This window comes from Squalius cephalus (genome assembly GCF_949319135.1).
Source record: "Squalius cephalus genome assembly, chromosome: 17".
Classification (NCBI taxonomy): Eukaryota; Metazoa; Chordata; class Actinopteri; order Cypriniformes; family Leuciscidae; genus Squalius; species Squalius cephalus.
This window is the reverse complement of record NC_137138.1, coordinates 30,549,809-30,565,991: the sequence shown is the minus strand read 5'-3', so window position 1 is coordinate 30,565,991 and position 16,183 is coordinate 30,549,809. Positions and strand designations below refer to the sequence as shown.

At 36.9% G+C, this 16,183-nt stretch overlaps 1 protein-coding gene across 4 annotated transcripts in view; it reads left to right on the top strand.

Annotated features, from left to right (window-relative positions):
- Positions 1–16,183, top strand: part of LOC307144558 (glucocorticoid receptor-like) — an 88,222-nt gene that overhangs the window by 68,103 nt on the left and 3,936 nt on the right. For all 4 annotated transcript variants that reach the window (XM_079847015.1, XM_079847013.1, XM_079847016.1 and 1 more), the window contains 4 exons: positions 8,274–8,552; positions 9,955–10,099; positions 11,568–11,698; positions 15,741–15,898. In XM_079847015.1, coding sequence (XP_079703141.1) covers positions 8,274–8,552; positions 9,955–10,099; positions 11,568–11,698; positions 15,741–15,898 — 713 coding nt within the window. The remainder of the gene's footprint in view (positions 1–8,273; positions 8,553–9,954; positions 10,100–11,567; positions 11,699–15,740; positions 15,899–16,183) is intronic.

Below are 16,183 nucleotides of genomic sequence, written 5' to 3'. Positions count from 1 at the left end.
TGTTGTTGTTTTTTGCTGTTGTCAGCTGTAAAGACCTTTTGAAATTTGAAATTTCCTTGAAAATAATTGCACACCTTAGAACGTTCATCAACCAATCAGATTCAAGCATTCAACAGCCCCGTAGTATAAATAATGTTATTGGATACAACTTTTGATTTTAAAAATGTTTTAGTAAATGCTGAAACCTTAAATGAACACTAAGGTTTAAACTAGATTTCTTTGTTATTCATCTTTGAGATCCTTGTCATTGAATCATTTACAAAACCTGAACAGCAACAGAAGATATGAGAATGAATTTCCCAAAGGCTGTATCAAGATAAAAGATAAAAGTCTATTTAGTCATGTAAGTGTCTGCACTTAAATCCCAAGAATCGATCTTTCAGTCTGTGTTGTTTTCAGTTCATGAATGAACAATAATAATATAATTTGTTACATTTATATAGCACTTTTTCTGAGACCTCAAAGCGCTTTACATAGATGGGGGAATCTCCTCAACCACCACCAATGTGCAGCATCCACTTGGATGATGCGACGGCAGTCATATTGCGCCAGAACGCCCACCACACACCAGCTTACTGGTGGAGAGGAGACAGAGATGAAGCCAGTCAGTATATGGGGATGATTAGGAGGCCATGATGGACAGAGGCCAAGGGGCAAATTTGGCCAGGATGCCGGGGTTACACCCCTACTCTTTTTCGAAGGACATCCTGGGATTTTTAATGACCACAGAGAGTCAGGACCTCGGTTTAACGTCTCATCCGAAGGACGGTGCTCTTTGTATCGCTTCCAATCAAATAAATCGCAATAAGGTTTGTGCTATGTTACTTTTGGTATAAAACAAAGTCTCAGCTTTCAAATTCTGTCATTTTTATTGTGAAATTCAAACAATTTTGGCAAAACAATTTTTCACTGTTTCACGTGAACAGATCATATCTTCCACTTTACTACTAGTTACACCAACAACAAAAAAAGAACATGTCAAGTCAAGATATCTTCATTTATATAGCACTTTTTGTTTTGGCTTTATAGCAGGTCTAGGATAAAGTTATTGTCCAGCTAAAGTTAGTTTTGATTGATTCACTTCTGTCGCAACGATCATTAGTTATTAACTTAGGGACCGCTAACACGGTCTATAGGTATGCATGTTTGAATATATGTGAGCAGGCGTGTAGTCCTTCCCCACAAACCAACCCTCAACAAACTACTTGTCTGGCCTTAAAATTTATAATACAGAATTTTTATCGCTTCCGCGTAGCCACGCGAACCGGAATTATCCCGACAACGCTTTATCTGTACAAAGGGAAAGGAAGGGAAGGAGGCCTTCACAGGGGAGGGACTGGTTGACATTTCAGCACTGCGTTGTCATCGGGTCCAGGCGCAGGTCCTTCATCAGATCTGGATACGCCCTGGATCCGGCAGACTGCGGTACACCTCGGGATAAACAGAGAGACTAATATTAACATAGACGCCATTCTTCTTATGATGTAACGAGTACATCAGGATTTATGGGAAGTGTTCCCGGTTCCAGCTAATCTACTGTATGCAGCCTAACATTGAATTATAACATGAATGAACAACAAAAGGTATGTTAAAAGATACAGTACAACTTTATAAATGTTGAGACATGAAATCTGTGTCTCATGTAATCGCGCAATCAGTGTTTCAATCGCGTAAAGTCATCAATAAAACAGCTTTTGATGCGTTCACTACATGTCGTAATTACCGTAAATAAAGCTTACTTTGATGTCTTACATCGTTCGGTCTGCACAGCGCCGCCTCAAGGCAAACACATCTTAAATCTGCAGTGGTCAGGTGGTACAGCGGCCACGTGGCACAATTCATAGCTCTCAGAAAATTACGAGTTTACACATTGTAATTACAAGTTCTACAAGCACTTTTTACAGTTCAGAATAGCTACGGTAATTACAACATGGAGTGAATGCACCGAATGTCATCACATTTACCTCAGGAAAGCCATTCAGTGTCCCAAAAACTTAAAAATTAATCAGGTAGAAAAATTAACATAAAGAGGAGCATTTTGTCAAGTCAAGTCAAGTCAAGTCATCTTCATTTATATAGCGCTTTTAACAATGTAGATTGTTTCAAAGCAGCTTTACAGAGATAAACGTATAATTTAAGGTAAAATTGTTTTGGCTTTATAGCGGTTCTTTAATAAAGTTATTTTCCAGCTAAAGTTAGTTTTGATTGATTCGCTTCCGTCGCAACGATCATTTGTTATTAAATTAGGGGCCGCCAAGACGACACCATTCTCTCTACACAGACTTTAAACGCGAACCTGTGAGAAACGCTGATGGCGTTCATATGCGCATTAAGAATTGGTTCTATAGTTATGTGCGTTTGAATGTGTGCAGGTTTGTAATTCCCTACAAACCAAGCCTAAACAAATTACTGGTGTTTCCTTATAGTTTTGATTAAGAATTGTATTTTATTTTATTTTATCAATTCGGGGTAGACACGCAAATTGAGTTTTCCCGACGACGCTTTATCTGTAGAGTGGTAAAGGGATCCTCCATAGGGAGAGACTAGTTGGCACTTCAGCACTGCGTTGTCATCGGGTCCAGGCGAAGGTCCTTCGTCAGATCTGGATACGGCCTGGATCCGGCAGGCTGCGGGAAGACCTCGGGATAAACAAAGACACTAAAATTAGCGTAGATGCCATTCTTCTTATGATGTAACGAGTACATCAGGATTTATGGGAAGTGTTCCCGGTTCCAGCTGACCTAATCTATGCAGCCTAACATTGAATTATAGAAGTCTATAATGTATTATGTGAAAGCTATGTCAAAAAGATGTGTCTTTAGTCTAGCTTTGAACTGACAGAGTGTGTCTGCTTCCCGGACAATGTTAGGAAGATTGTTCCAAAGTTTTGGTGCTAAATAGGAAAAGGATCTACCGCCAGCAGTCGATTTTGATATTCTAGGTCAGGGGTCGGCAATAGGCGGCCCGCGGGCCAAAACTGGCCCGCCAGCAATATTTTCTGGCCCGCCGGATTATTTTGGAAGTCCGTTTTTTTTTTTTTTTTTTTTAAATCAGCCTTTTTTTTTTTTTTACAATAACGGTTTACAAATTGGCACCGCGTATCATTCGATCAATCGTGTTTTTTTTTTATTAAAAAAAAAAAAAAAAGAAAAACTACTTGTTTTTCCATTATTTATTTCCTGAACTAAAATGAAAAAACGAATAACGACTCGTTTTCCGATTTTCTGATTGTGCGCTCAGATCAAAAATAGAAAAAAATGAATAACAGGTTTAGACGAATTTTAATGTTGAATTTTAATTTAACACCTAGCAGACATATACCAATTAAATCATTTTAAACATATCAAGTACTATTGTGGTAACAGATTATTACAGCCATTTTAATAAGGGTGTGAATAGCAATCATGCTCTCCTGTAGCCTAAGTCTCATTCGCTTACTCCGACTTAGTCCGACTTTTGAACTTTTTTTCATTATTATTTATTCGGGTATAACACACTGATAAATAATATGTATTACCTGATTAAAAAATATTTTCACTAAATGCTGCACAAAACTCTTCCACTACTTGAGAAAAGCCGTGGCCGCGCGCCTACATCTGACAATTTTGGGTTCAAACACGCGCTGCACACCACACGTAGGCTAGCCTACTTAACAGTGTTAAATTTGAAAAATACTGTTCGATAGAACTGCTTTGTTACCAGAGTTATCTGCGTGCTTCCTGCTATGAAGTTCCACATTTGCGGCTATCCAACACGAAAATGCATGTAGCAAAGCCTTTCACAATATTTTCTTCAGACAGCCTAACTCCAAATTTCTCCCACACACGGACTTGATTTTTGATGACTATTGTCGACAACTTTACAATCTCCACTAGCTATTCTTTTCTTCAACTCCTCACCATGCATCCATCTCGACAAATGCAGATCGCGCGCGCGGTTATTATGAATTTTTAAAAGTGAAAGTAACCTAGCGTTATAGATCCTGGGAGGTCGTGGCGCGTGGGCACAAACTGATGTGGATTTTAAATTATTTTATAAACTTGAAATACAGGCATATTTTTGTAGACGTGTTCCTAAAAATATGCATATATTTTTACGTTTGAATGTGATTGTTTTAAACCCGTGTTTCCCCCGTGTCCGATCCGACCCGCACCCGTATCCGACACGGTTGGAACTTGGATATTTTTCACAAGGATGAAATGCAAGGATGTTTGAAATAGTTTGGCAGAAAATAGCCTTCTTCATTTGTCAGTTGGGCTATATGGTTTTCATTTATGTTGCTTGAGTGATTTGATATTTATTTGTTATTTATATTTCATTTTTTTTTTCTGTGACATTTTTTTCTCTGCTGTCAGTACAATGTTAAAATAATATTTATATTGACACGAACACAATTTTTGTATAGCATTTATAATTGTTATAGGCTACTTAATCTCTCTCTTTCCGTTAGAGACATTTGAATGTGAGATTCTGGAAATGAGATCTAAATTTTGCGGACCCGTCAGGTCGGGATATAAAGCGGGTGAATACAGAGTGTATTTTAAGCGGTTTAATTTGTATCCCTACTCCGTGTAGCTGGCCCGCCACCTACTGGCTAAAAAAAATATTGGCCCGCGGCCAAAGTTATTTGCCGACCCCTGTTCTAGGTATTATCAACTGGCCGGAATTTTGAGATCGCAATAGACGTGACGGACTATAATGCGTTAAGAGCTCGCTCAAGTACTGCGGAGCTAAACCATTTAGTGCTTTCTAAGTAATCAGCAATATTTTAAAATTGATGCGATGTTTAATAGGGAGCCAGTGCAGTGTTGACAGAACCGGGCTAATATGGTCATACTTCCTGGTTCTGGTAAGAACTCGAGCTGCTGCGTTTTGGACCAGCTGTAATTTGTTTATTAAGCGTGCAGGGCAACCACCCAGTAGAGCATTGCAATAATCTAGCCTTGAGGTCATGAACGCATGAACTAACTTTTCCGCATTTGTCAATGAGAGCATATGACGTAATTTAAATATATTTTTAAGATGGAAAAATGCGGTTTTACAGATACTAGACACGTGACTTTCAAATGAAAGATTGGTATCAAAGAGCACACCCAGGTTCCTTACCGACGACGAAGACTTAACAGAGCAGCCATCAAGTGTTAGATGGTATTCTAGGTTATTACGTGAGGAAGTTTTTTGTCCAATAATTAGAATCTCTTTTTTTCAGAATTTAGAAGTAGGAAATTACGAGTCATCCAATTTTTTATATCAGCTATGCATTCTGTTAATTTAGTGAATTGGTAAGTTTCGTTAGGTTTTGAAGAAATATAGAGCTGTGTATCGTCGGCATAACAGTGGAAGCTAATTCCATGTTTCCTAATGATATCTCCTAATGGTAGCATGTACAGAGTGAATAGCAGCGGTCCTAGTACTGAGCCTTGTGGTACGCCATACTGAACTTGTGATCGATGAGACATCTCTTCATTTACTGCTACAAATTGATAATGGTCAGATAAGTATGATTTAAACCATGCTAGTGCAATTCCACTAATGCCAACATAGTTTTCTAGTCTATTTAAAAGAATGTTGTGGTCGATAGTGTCAAATGCAGCACTAAGATCGAGTAACGCTAATAGAGAGATACAACCACGATCGGATGATAAGAGCAAATCATTTGTGACTCTGATGAGAGCTGTCTCTGTACTATGGTACGGTCTAAATCTGGACTGGAAATCCTCGCAGATATCATTTCTTTCTAAAAAGGAACACAGTTGTGAGGATACTGCTTTTTCTAGTATCTTTGACAGAAAAGGTAGATTTGAGATCGGCCTGTAATTGACTAATTCTGTAGGATCAAGTTGCGTTTTTTTAACAAGCGGTTTAATCATAGCCAGCTTAAAGTTTTTTGGTACGTATCCTAGAGACAAAGACGAATTAATGATATTAAGAAGAGGATCTATGACCTCTGGAAGCATCTCTTTCAGTAGCTTAGTCGGTATAGGGTCTAACATACATGTTGTCGATTTAGATGATTTAACGAGTTTAGTAAATTCTTCCTCTCCTATAGCAACGAATTAATCAAATTTTTCCTCAGGGAGACTACAATGCACTGCATGATGCGATACTGTAGTAGACGGTTGCATAGTTATAATTCTGTCCCTGATATTATCAATCTTATAAGTGAAGAAGTTCATAAAGTCATTACTGCTGTGCTGCTTGGAAACTTCTGTGTTTGAAGCTTTATTTTTCGTTAGTTTAGCCACTGTTTCAAATAAATACCTAGGATTATGTTTATTTTCTTCTAATAGGGTTGAAAAATAAGCAGATCTAGCAGCTTTTAAAGCCTCTCTGTATGCAATCGAGCTCTCTTTCCATGAAATGCGAAATACCTCTAGTTTTGTTTTCTTCCAGTTGCGTTCCATTTTTCTGGCTGCTCTCTTAAGGGCCTGAGTGTGCTCGTTGTACCACGGCATTGGATTATTTTCTTTAATCTTTAAGCGCAAAGGAGCAACTGTGTCTAAAGTGCTGGAAAAGAGAGAGTTAAAAGTTTCTGTTGCAATATCAAGTTCTTCTAAGCTATCCGGGATGCTAAGATGATGAAACTGATCAGGAAGATTATTAATAAAGCAATCTTTGGTGGCAGAAGTGATAGGTCTAACATATTTGAAACACGGAGTCGGCCTTGCAGCCTTGGCTAAATGTAATTTACACGAGACTAGATAATGATATGAGATGTCATCGCTCTGCTGCAGAATTTCAACGGCATCAACATCTATTCCATGTGATAATATTAGATCTAGAGTATCAATACGACGATGAGTAGGTCCTGACACGTGTTGTCTAACTCCAATTGAGTTTACAATGTCTTTAAATGCCAAACCCAATGCATCTTTTTCATTATCGATGTGTATATTAAAATCACCAACAATTAGTACTTTATCTGCAGCCAATACTAACTCTGATAGAAAGTCCGCAAATTCTTTGATAAAATCTTTCTGGTGCCCTGGTGGCCTGTATACAGTAGCCAGCACAAATCTCAAACGTGATTTATCATTTATACTATATATTTTTACATTAAGCACTAACACTTCAAAAGAATTATATTTAAAACTTGATTTCTTAGTGGTTTTGAAAATATTACTATAAATTGCAGCAACACCACCCCCTTTGCGTTTAAGACGAGGTTTATGTTTATAACAGTAATCTTGCGGGGTGGACTCATTTAAAGTAATGTAATCGTTTGGTTTTAGCCAGGTTTCTGTCAAACACAGCACATCTAGGTTATTATCTGAAATAATATCATTAACAATGAGTGCTTTTGAAGTAAGCGATCAAATATTCAGCAACCCAAGCTTTAGCATTTGCTCATCTGTATTATAGCTGTTTTTTATTTGTTGAACATAAATTAAATTTTTAACCTTAGATGGGTTTAAACGTTTTTTGGATTTCCAAATTCGGGGAACAGACACAGTCTCTATATGATGATAGCTAGGTGAAAGAGGCTCTATGTGATAGGATTTATCTGACCTTGGTGACGCGAGGCCGCTAGCAGACGGTCGGTTTAGCCAGTCTGTCTGCTTCCTGACCTGGTGCCCAATTTGTCATGTTTGAGCTCTAAGACTATGAGCCATATTACTAGAGAGAAGAGCAGCACCATCCCAGGAGGGATGAATACCATCTCTTTTCAACAGGTCAGGTTTGCCCCAAAAACTTTTCCTATTGTCTATGAATTCTATATTATTACGCGGACACCACTCAGACAGCCAGCGATTCAGTGAACACAATCTACTAACTATCTCATCACTCCTGCGAACAGGAAGGAGGCCAGAGCAAATTACAGTGCCTGACATCGTACTTGCAAGTTCACACACCTCTTTAATATGAATTTTGCTCAATATATGCATCATATTGCATATTCATGGTATTTTTACTTAACCTGTTCTTCAATATTTAATGTGTGTTTGAATAAATCCTTCATGTTTTTATGGCAGCCACCATTTAAATGTTTATATTTAAAAAAAGTATATGAGTAGAAACATAATGTCATTAAAAACATTGTTTTTTATAATAATAATATAGTGTATTACTTTAATAATATAGTGATGTACCAACTGGGGTTCCCTGTATAGTTTACATCATTAGTTGAGAGTTTTTTTTTTTTTCTTTGAGGAAATTTGAAATCGAATCGAATCATGAAATTTGTGTCAATGCCTAGCCATATTAAACATTCAAATGAAATATCAATGTCTTCATTGAGTCATTAATATTCACATTTCTCTCTTTTATTTCAGCTCGAAAAAACAAGAAACTAATGCGGTTGCGGGGACATTCGTCCTCAAGTGAGCAGGCGCCCACTCTGCCCGAAGAGCACATGTGCTCGCTGGTGCCCAAGGCCATGCCCCAGCTGGTGCCCACCATGCTGTCCCTGCTCAAAGCCATTGAGCCGGAGATCATTTACTCGGGCTACGACAGCACCATCCCGGACTCCTCCACCCGCCTCATGACGACACTTAACCGCTTGGGCGGCCGCCAAGTCGTCTCTGCAGTCAAGTGGGCCAAAGCCCTTCCTGGTGAGCCCTCGGAATTATCCATACCTTATATCATGTCAGAACTAGTGCTGTCAAATCGATTAATCGCATCTAACCTAAAAAGTGTTAGTAAGTGTTATATATATATTTACGTCACACATGTATTTTATTATACAAACTATTATGTTAGATGTGATTAATCGATTTGACAGCACTATTTTACTTTAACTTATTTTCAAATTAATGAGCTACTAGAAACTCATCACCAACCAAAAGCGTGAGAAAAGAAGCACATGATATTCTCTGCTGTGGCAGTGTGTCATGGGCTTACTGGGCAAAAATGCTTGTGGAAGAGGATTACAAAAGAACCACATGATTGAGCAAACTCATTTCGAGCTGTACATTCCCTTTAAAGAGACAAATAGAAGAAAACATTATACTATAGCCATTTTAGCATTCTGACAACACAAGTCATTATTTTTTAAGTGACATGATGTGAAGGTCAAGTGAAGCCATTCACTGCGGCACCCGGGGAGCGATTGGGGGTTTGATGCCTTGCTCAAGAACACCTCATCATTTCCTGCCAGTATCGAGAATCAAACCCGCAACCTTCGAGTTTCCAGTCTCTATCCATTAGCCCACGACTTGAAAACATGACGCACATGTGGAAGTTCAAAGATAAAGATTTCTCTCTGTTTCCTTGTGTGATGTGCATATCTGGCCCTAATGATTATTTCATTCAATTGAATCTGACATTTTATGTAACAATGGTTTCATGAACAATTTACACAAATTTGTTCTGCTCCAGTTTCATGAATAAAGCCCAGTGTCTTTGGAGGGTTTTGATGTCAGGAAAGAAGATTTGGTTTCGATTTTAGTGACATCAAAATCATGTCAAAATCAGAACAAACAGATGTCATTATGAAGTTGCGTCAGAGAGATCTGAAGCAAGAGCGATCGTATAATATTGTACAGGCTGAGTCTCAAAAACAAAGTGTAATTCAAACCATTTTACATTTTGAAACAAGGCCCTTCGATGATTCTTTGCAGCTTTTTGGTTCAAGTCAAGTCATGTCATGTTTATTTATATAGCGCTTTTTACAATACAGATTGTATCAAAGCAGCTTCACAGTGATAACAGGGAAATAATACAACAAAGTTTGTTTCTAGAAGAAAATTGCGTCATCGTCCACCCTAAGTAAGGCAGATCAATAATATTGTTGAATATTAAATGTCCCCAACTAAGCAAGCCAAAAGCCAAGGCAACAGTGGCAATGAACCAAAACTCCATCAGGAGACAGAATGGAGAAAAAAAAAACCTTGGGAAAAACCAGGCTCAATCAGCAAAGAATGTTCTTTATGTCATGAAAACTGTTTTTGAGTTGGTTATGGTGTTTTTAAGAGTGTATACTTCCTATAGAGTTAACATCCCTGTCATATTCAGGCTTCAGAAACCTGCACTTGGATGACCAGATGACACTGTTGCAGTGCTCCTGGCTCTTCCTCATGTCCTTCAGCTTGGGCTGGAGATCCTACCAGCAGTGTGATGGAGGCATGCTGTGTTTCGCTCCAGACCTCGTCATCAATGAGTGAGCCCACCTTTACTACCCACAGTTGGAATGTTTTGGCTTTAAATGATTGGTTTTCAACACAGATTGTGTTACCATGACAAGTTATGTGGTTTTCAACACCATTTTCAAACTTCCAGACTTACACTGGCACCATAAGTCAATTATCTTTCTCTATCGGTTATCAGACTTTTCTTTTTTTGTCTTTTTAAACGGACTTTAAAACTTTTGTTTAATGATGAAAAACCCTAGACCTGTCTTGTAAGTTTTATATGGGCTATATTTCAACGTAAGTGTTTCTTTTGGATTATTCTTAATGAAAATCTAGGTCTGATATCTGAATAATGAGCAAAGCAGGGCTGTGCGCTGACTTTTGAGATGTTACCTCTGGTCCTAGAAGGACGAAAATGTAAATTTAATTGGACATGGAACATGGTGTGTGAAGATTCAATCCATTGAACTTCGCAAAAGTTAGCAAATCGTCAACTACTTCTTTCTCAGACATGCTTATTGTGGCAGCCTAGGAGCTTTATTGCATGTATAATACAATTTGCATTTCTAAAATAACATGTACAAAAACTTTTAAAAGTGAATAATATTAAAAAAATAAATTGTTCAACATTATAATGTAAAAAAAAGAAAAAATGCATTTTCAGTGGAATATCGTCTATTCCAAATGTGTTGCTTTCGTAAATGTCTTAAAAATACAAAACAAAGTAAAGAATGCATTTCATGAATTACACAAGATGTTTTATTTATATTATTCACTCATGTATTGCATGGAATCAGAAATGAGAGCTTCTGGGTATTGAAACATTTGACTAGGAAATGCAAATCCTACGTGTTGCATTTGTCAGTTTGGGAATTGCACATTATATCGCATATTCTTTTCTGTCAATATATAATCCAATTAAACCTGTAATAATTTCATCGGCATGCTGCTTTATGTCCATGTCAAAGAGAAAATTATCGGATGTTAGAATAAATATCTAGTTCAGTCATAAAACTCTAGATGGCGCAGGCTGTTTGTCCTTTACATGAAATCAATCACATCATTACCGCATGGCTGTCTCGGCTGATCCTGCAGCCAATGAGATTGCTTTCCCGACATTTAAATAGTCTGGGTCAGTGTTTGCTGTAGGGTAAAACCCTTCACCTTCCCCAGCTCCACCTGCCTAGATCTGCTACGGGATTTATTGATGTCTATTTATGCAGCAGCAGCATATCTTACATGTTCACAACAGTGTGTCTGTGTATCTATTAGCAGAAGCAAGTTCATACTTGTGCAGCAGCAGCAGCGGAGAAGGTCTAGTTCGCCAAGACCAAACACATTAACATTGTATTATTCATTATCATGCTAAAACCATTTCAAGTTGTCATGGTTGAACCGTTTCTTTTGTCTGCCATGATATTTGGCTTTCTCTTTCTCTATCTCTCTTTGGTGCTGTGAAATGCATGTAGAATATAAATATGTGTGTGTGTGTTAAAGGGAGAGGATGAAACTGCCCTACATGGGTGACCAGTGTAACCAGATGCTGAAGATTGCCAGTGAGCTGGTCCGGCTGCAGGTGTCCTACGACGAGTATCTGTGCATGAAGGTGCTTCTCCTCCTCAGCACAGGTACTGTACCAGCAGTCATCACAATTCACATGTATATCGCACTTACAGTGACCTCAAAAAGTCATACTGAAAAATGCATGAATGTCAAGTATTTATTTTAAAGAAAGCACATATTTCACAATTTTGTGGTTTCAAATTATAAAACAATGCATAATTTATGTATTTGGACACTTTATCAGACAACGGTGGAACATGTTCATAATTAATGTGAAGGAATACACCTGTGGATACTTTCCTAGGATGCCTGTGTGAGGTGAATTAATGCTTTCATGTGACTTCAGCGTCCAAATAGATTTGGAGGCCAATGTATTACTGTCCTATGCAGATTTTCCATAGTATATTGGTTATTTGGTGACACTATTTTACAGTGTCTTTGTTACACATCTTACATGTACATGCAGTACTATAGTAATAACAGTAAATTATGCATAATAGCAAACAACTAACCCTAAACCAAACCCTAACCTTACGTCTAACTATAGAGTATGTACTTATTTGTATAATTACACTGTTACAACACCACCTTAAAATGTAAAAGTGTAACCAGTATATTATTTATTGGTGCATATGTTTGTTAATGTAATACCTTGGATAAACTCTAGTAATTGAGTTTCAACAGGTTGTCTATAAAAATATTTTTTATAAAATATTTCAATTTTTTTTTTTTTTTATTATAATCCCGGAATGTTAGAAAAAGCAAACATCAGGATGCACTTTTATTGTTTCTTAACGAAATGGCTTTTATTCATGAAGTCATTTCTCTGGTTTTATTTAACCATTTCTACATTAGCTTTGTTTCCATCCAAAGTTGCAAATTTAACTTGTGGGCAAAATCAGAATTTTGCATAAAACATTTGCAAATAATGCACCGTTTCCATCCAGTGAGCCGAAAAGAACAAAATCGTCACTTTCTGATAAACTGGCACTAAATATTACTAAGAAAAATGGAAGTTGCTGCAGTAGGAGAAGCTACTGTATGTAATTTCGTATATAATAAATGACGAAACGCAATAAAGTTATTTTGCTTTCTGAGGTAGAAGCCTGGTGTTTGGGAGTGCGGTCTTGTAAGACAGTTATGCGTCCCATTGCAATGTCACATGTCTTTTTTGATGTGCATCAAGAAATTTATTCGGTAAATGTGTTTCCGTCGTAGTTCATCGGATATTGTCTTAACGGGTAAAAAGTTTATGCGACTCAATTTTGCGCATACGTTTTTTATGCATATTTTTGTGTTTCCATTCAGAGTTTTTTTTTTTTTATGTGATATCCCAAAATGCGCATAAAAATAGGTGGATGGAGCTACTCAATGAAAATGACATATGTATCATATGTACCACAGAGACATATTTCATCTAGCAGAGTTGGACCTCTCCTTCCCAGTGCAGTGTTCAGTGTGTTACTGCATGGAATACTGTGTCCCACAATGCAATGCTCTCGACTTTCCATTTTGTTGACAAATGACCCGATCTCCTCCATTGAAATCAGGTCTCTATCAACTATCAGTTAATAGTTAAACCAAGTACACACAGATGATATTCATTTAAAATATGTATATAATTGCTTACTATATAGTGCATAATAACACAAATTGGATATAATGTCATTTCTTTGACTTGATAAACTGTTAATTAATAATAATATTAATAATAATAATAATAAACAAATAATTGAACATCATTACATTGTTAAATTAAGTGTTATGTCCATAAATTTTAGTTATAAAATAAATTGAGAGTAAGTGCACTTTTAACAGCCTTTGTTGACTTATTATTTTACTGGACAGACAAATGTTGAAACATTTTCGATACAAAATTATAAGTGAATATTCTGAGTTCAAGACAAGCATAAGTGACAGCATTTGTGACATAATGTTGATTACTACAAGAATACATTTTCGACTGGTTCCTCATTTTCATTTATCATGAGTTGAGAAATCAAATTTTCCCTGATCTTTTCACATCTAAGAGGTCATTGTACTATACAAATTTTAGAATTTAAAACTTCCTTGTTAGTCCAAAAACAGTTTTTATTGAAACCAAGCTGCCACAATGACTCGTTTTCTACTTTTTTTTTTTTTTATCATGTAATAGAAACGAATGCATCAGCACAAGACTGCCTACACCAGGGGTTGGGTCTATTTTTTTTGGTTTATGCTTTTTTCCAAAAGAGCCACATTAAAAAAAAGATATATGTTATTTAAAAAATAATATTATTATAATATAAAATAAAATGTTTCAATAACATTTCAAAAATAGTAACTTTATTAGGTCTATAGACAACTAAAAACAAACAAATATGCAACAAACAATAAATAACGAGTTGCTATATGTAAATGAATTGTGCAGGGCTTTCACCGTGAAGAAGTAAGGCTCCCTTTCCAAAACTCCGGTTATGATCAATGACACTGTCTACACTGATCAATGAATATCTGATATTTACATCGTGCTTCCATTGTGTGTTAGTTTTATGATTAAAGTATTTGTGAAAGTTAAGTAAAGTCAAGTAATACTAGTGAGCTCGGTTGTGTGCTTAATAGACATGACTGTGATTGGCTAAAATGCCTAGAGCTGCAAGCTTTTATTTAGATTATATTTATTTAAATATAATTCTGTAATCAAGACTTTCCATGATTAGTTAATCTCGGCAAGTTTTCAAACGAGCTTCACATGTAATACTTATTTCATATGGAACAATGTTGCTCAAATCAAAGGGCTAAAATCAGGGTACAACATTTTAGTTTTGTTTCTAAATTGACAGTTTTTGATGTAAAACTCCTACTAACAACGTGTCCTCAGGAAACAAAATAAAAAATACACTTCATGATCCCCATCGTATTTACAGTCGTTTTAGGGTTTATGGCAGTTCATTCTGCAAACAAAGTTGTACAATTTTATATAACTTTACACAGGAGAGGTTTGTGAGGTCCTATTAACAGACATATTGTTTATGTCTTGTGGATATACCTTTGAAACGGTGAGTATTGTGGTGAAAATCAAGTTTTTAATGTTGTTTGTATGTCTATGTGGTGTTTTTAATATGCTTTAAGACAAACCATGTGTAAATTCATAAAGTCAAACAACATTGCTGAGTATTCTTTCTTTAAAACTGCAGAGAACTAAAGATCTAAAGGTTTGAAATCGCCCGTGTTTCTTACGTCACATACTACCTTGTAACCAATCACGTCAATGTGCCGGCGGGCTTTATCATATCATTAACGGTGAACTAGTAGGGGAGTCTCGAGAGAAGCCAGGTTATCCCGCTATATTTTTTCGTTGATATGAAAAATCTGAAATATGAATTTTGCTAAATATGAAAATAGATTTAGCAAAATAACCCAGATGATAACTGGACACCAATTGCTGAATTGAACATGCACATAGTAATGTTATATGAGAACAATGTAGAAGGAATACTTTGCATGCTTGCATTCTGTTTTACATTCAGTACCATTTTAAACATAGTTGGCAATAGTTTATACTACCTAAAATTCAGTAAATATCCTGATGTCGTACTTTCCGATGAGCCTCAGATCTCTCTATGTTGAAGTCCTGCTGTCTTATCTTATTAGAGATCAGGATGTAATTCCACCAAGACTATCAACGTCTTCTGCGTTTTGCATAGGTTCGTTTGTGTTTGCCTGGGCTGGAATCCAGCATCCTTAGGCCTCAAATCCCTGGCTGATACGCCATTGATCTGAACGCCTCAGGGACTCGGCTTTGCATACTTTCCTTTGGGTTGTATGTGAGCCGGTAGGACCGTTGCAATAAACTTTATGGTGTGTCTCAGCAGAAAGGTGTACTGTATATACATATAACGTGAAGATTGATGTGCAGATTTTAAGTCAGGAGGGCAATTCTGACATGGTTAATATGTTCCTATCTGTGAAATGAGCTTTCCTGAGTCTTAGTGTTGGCATTTGTTTAATTCTGATTCTTTAATGACATAATGACTTACAGACTTTGCTACTCCTTGGACTATTTTCCTGATTAAAAGGCAATAATGTAATGTTAACGTCTAATCCTGACCCCATCTGTTTTCACAGTACCAAAGGATGGCCTTAAAAGCCAAGCTGTGTTTGATGAAATCCGCATGTCGTACATCAAGGAGCTGGGAAAAGCCATTGTTAAACGAGAGGAGAACTCCAGCCAGAACTGGCAGAGGTTCTACCAGCTCACCAAGCTCTTGGACACCATGCAGGAGGTAAGCGGGCATCTCTTACAATCAGCAAACACAAACAAGATACATTATTGGCACTGACGGTATTATTGCGTGTACAAGAGAGAAAAACATGCTAGGCCAGAAACGCTTCATGCACGTATGGAACCATGTGGTCAGCACATTGCAAATGTTTGGCCTACATACTTATTGCTAGAGGTGGGGGACTCGAGTCGCAAATTTAAGGACTTGATACATTTATAATTATAAATTATTATTAATATTAGGGTATAAATGTAAAATTAAGGAAGCACGTCGTGGCCAATATAA